The 2,134-nt window shown below is 39.8% G+C and overlaps 1 protein-coding gene across 1 annotated transcript; it reads left to right on the forward strand.

The window, feature by feature from the left end:
* The first annotated feature begins 722 nt into the window (after window positions 1-722).
* On the forward strand, window positions 723-1,555 carry LOC116137777 (fructokinase-like). The gene has a single exon (XM_031423473.1). It carries the CDS (start codon window positions 808-810, stop codon window positions 1,300-1,302), a length of 495 nt encoding a protein of 164 aa, XP_031279333.1. The 5' UTR covers window positions 723-807; the 3' UTR covers window positions 1,303-1,555.
* The last annotated feature ends 579 nt before the right edge of the window (window positions 1,556-2,134 follow it).

Raw genomic sequence — 2,134 nt, forward strand, 5'->3', positions numbered from 1 at the left:
TATGATTAATAGTCAAAAACAATATATGATATGATATGATATTAAATAATAAGATAAGCACAATTAATAATTATTCTCGAATTCATAATGAGGGTTCTCTTATTGCTCTTATTATTCTAATCTTATTAAGTGGGTCCCACAAAACCCACTAGAACTAGAACAATTACCTTATCTTTATTAGATAAATATAAAAATTACACGTCATCCATCTTAACATCCTCTAAACTAAGTTTACAGTATCGAAGTAACGTTACCTTTTATGTGATAATTATACATGTTTAATATGTAATAATTTTTAATTTATCTTTAATTCAAAATCATCCTAATCATCTTTTTGTACATTATCTTAATAATATAACAGGTAACCTTATCGAATTTCACCACCTTTTGAATCATAGTCTAATCCAAGAAAGTTTTTACCTTATACCTAAATATTTGGAGTATGCTCTAATAATTTATCTAACGTTTCCTTAATAACATGACAATATATCAATCAAAATATTCTTATTGGATTAACCTACCAAATTTAATCATACTATACCCTCTGTCCCTGTAAGTGCTGGGATATACGGTAAGGTAACAATTCCCGCAACATCTCACAAACAAATTTTATTTCTTTCCCAATAAACCCCTCTTAACTCCCAGTAATTAAACCCAAGCATAGACTCTCTACCTCTCTCGGCACCCACCCACCCTCCCCTCCCGCTATAAATAATCTTCTCTTCTCGCTTTCAAAAACCTCTCTCTCTCTTCATCACTCCCTCTTTCTCTATCTTCGTGGTCAGACTCTCCCCTTCCTTCTCTCCAATGGCTTCAAACTGCGCTGTTACCGGCTCCGGTCTCATCGTCTCCTTCGGGGAGATGTTGATCGACTTCGTGCCGACAGTCTCCGGCGTCTCCCTCGCCGAGGCTCCCGGCTTCCTCAAGGCTCCCGGTGGCGCCCCCGCTAACGTCGCGATCGCCGTGGCTCGCCTCGGAGGCAAGGCAGCCTTCGTCGGCAAGCTCGGCGACGACGAGTTTGGCCACATGCTGGCCGGGATCTTGAAGGAGAATGGCGTCAGTGGCGATGGCATCAACTTTGACCAAGGTGCCAGGACCGCTCTCGCTTTCGTGACTCTACGCGCCGATGGCGAGCGTGAATTTATGTTTTATAGGAATCCCAGTGCTGACATGCTGTTGAGGCCCGACGAGTTGAACCTGGAGCTCATCAAATCCGTAAGTGTTTATTTTGTAAAATATCGTTCGAGTCCCTTGAGGTTTATTTTGACTACAAAAGCCCCCCCTTCAAGACTACTGAGATAGGGTTGTTTATAATATATCATGAAAAATCATGGGGTGTGTGTGAAATTTACATTGAATTCTGTCGCTCACGCGCGGTTGGTGGGTCGTGTCCGTTAACTGCTGTGTGGATCACCTCAATTCACGTATTTTCTCGTTGTAGAATTTTTGTGTGAAAAAAATCTTGACTTTGGACTTTTTGAGAGAGATGATAAACTCACGGGCGGTTCATCGATCTCTGTCTGAGATTCTCACTTTGGCGTGCGGTGACGTGTCTTAAAAATTCTAAATTTCTTTTTCTTTATGGTAAAAAAAAAAAAATTTTAAAAATATCCTTTCAATTATTATAACTAGTCAGTATCATGGAGGTGCTAGCGTGACGGCACGGTGAACGGAACCACGGTGGGGCCTACACGAGGCATGACTAATCATGATGATGATTCGAAGAGATCCAGCGCGATCAAAATCTCTCTGTGATGAACAGGCGACATCACGTGCTATCGATGACGGTACAATGACACGTCAGGTTTTAGAAAGTGTGGCCCATCTAAAGTAGGCCCTCCGTGTGGTGCGGGTCCATGCTTTTTTCAGATCTAATCTTGAAGCCTTCTCTCAGTTCTATTACCTAGAAATTGTCGTCTTTCCTGGATTCCATTATTCCTTTTGTGGGCCCTTCGGGATTCTTTTTTTTTTTTTTTATCGTATCCCACGCGCCTGATATAAAAAAGAAAAAACAAAAATCGAATCAATTCTAATTTTCGTGTTTTTATGATATTTATTTTATTTGAAATATTCCTCGATTTTAAGTTACTAGTTTATAGATTTTGGATTTATTACCTTAAAATTGTGTTTTTGT

Source organism: Pistacia vera, unplaced genomic scaffold, assembly GCF_008641045.1.
Source record: "Pistacia vera cultivar Batoury unplaced genomic scaffold, PisVer_v2 Contig333, whole genome shotgun sequence".
Taxonomy (NCBI): domain Eukaryota; kingdom Viridiplantae; phylum Streptophyta; class Magnoliopsida; order Sapindales; family Anacardiaceae; genus Pistacia; species Pistacia vera.

Coding starts and splice junctions, on each gene's coding strand:
- LOC116137777 (XM_031423473.1), top strand. CDS start 808: ATGGCTTCAAACTGCGCTGTTACCGGCTCCGGTCTCATCGTCTCCTTC.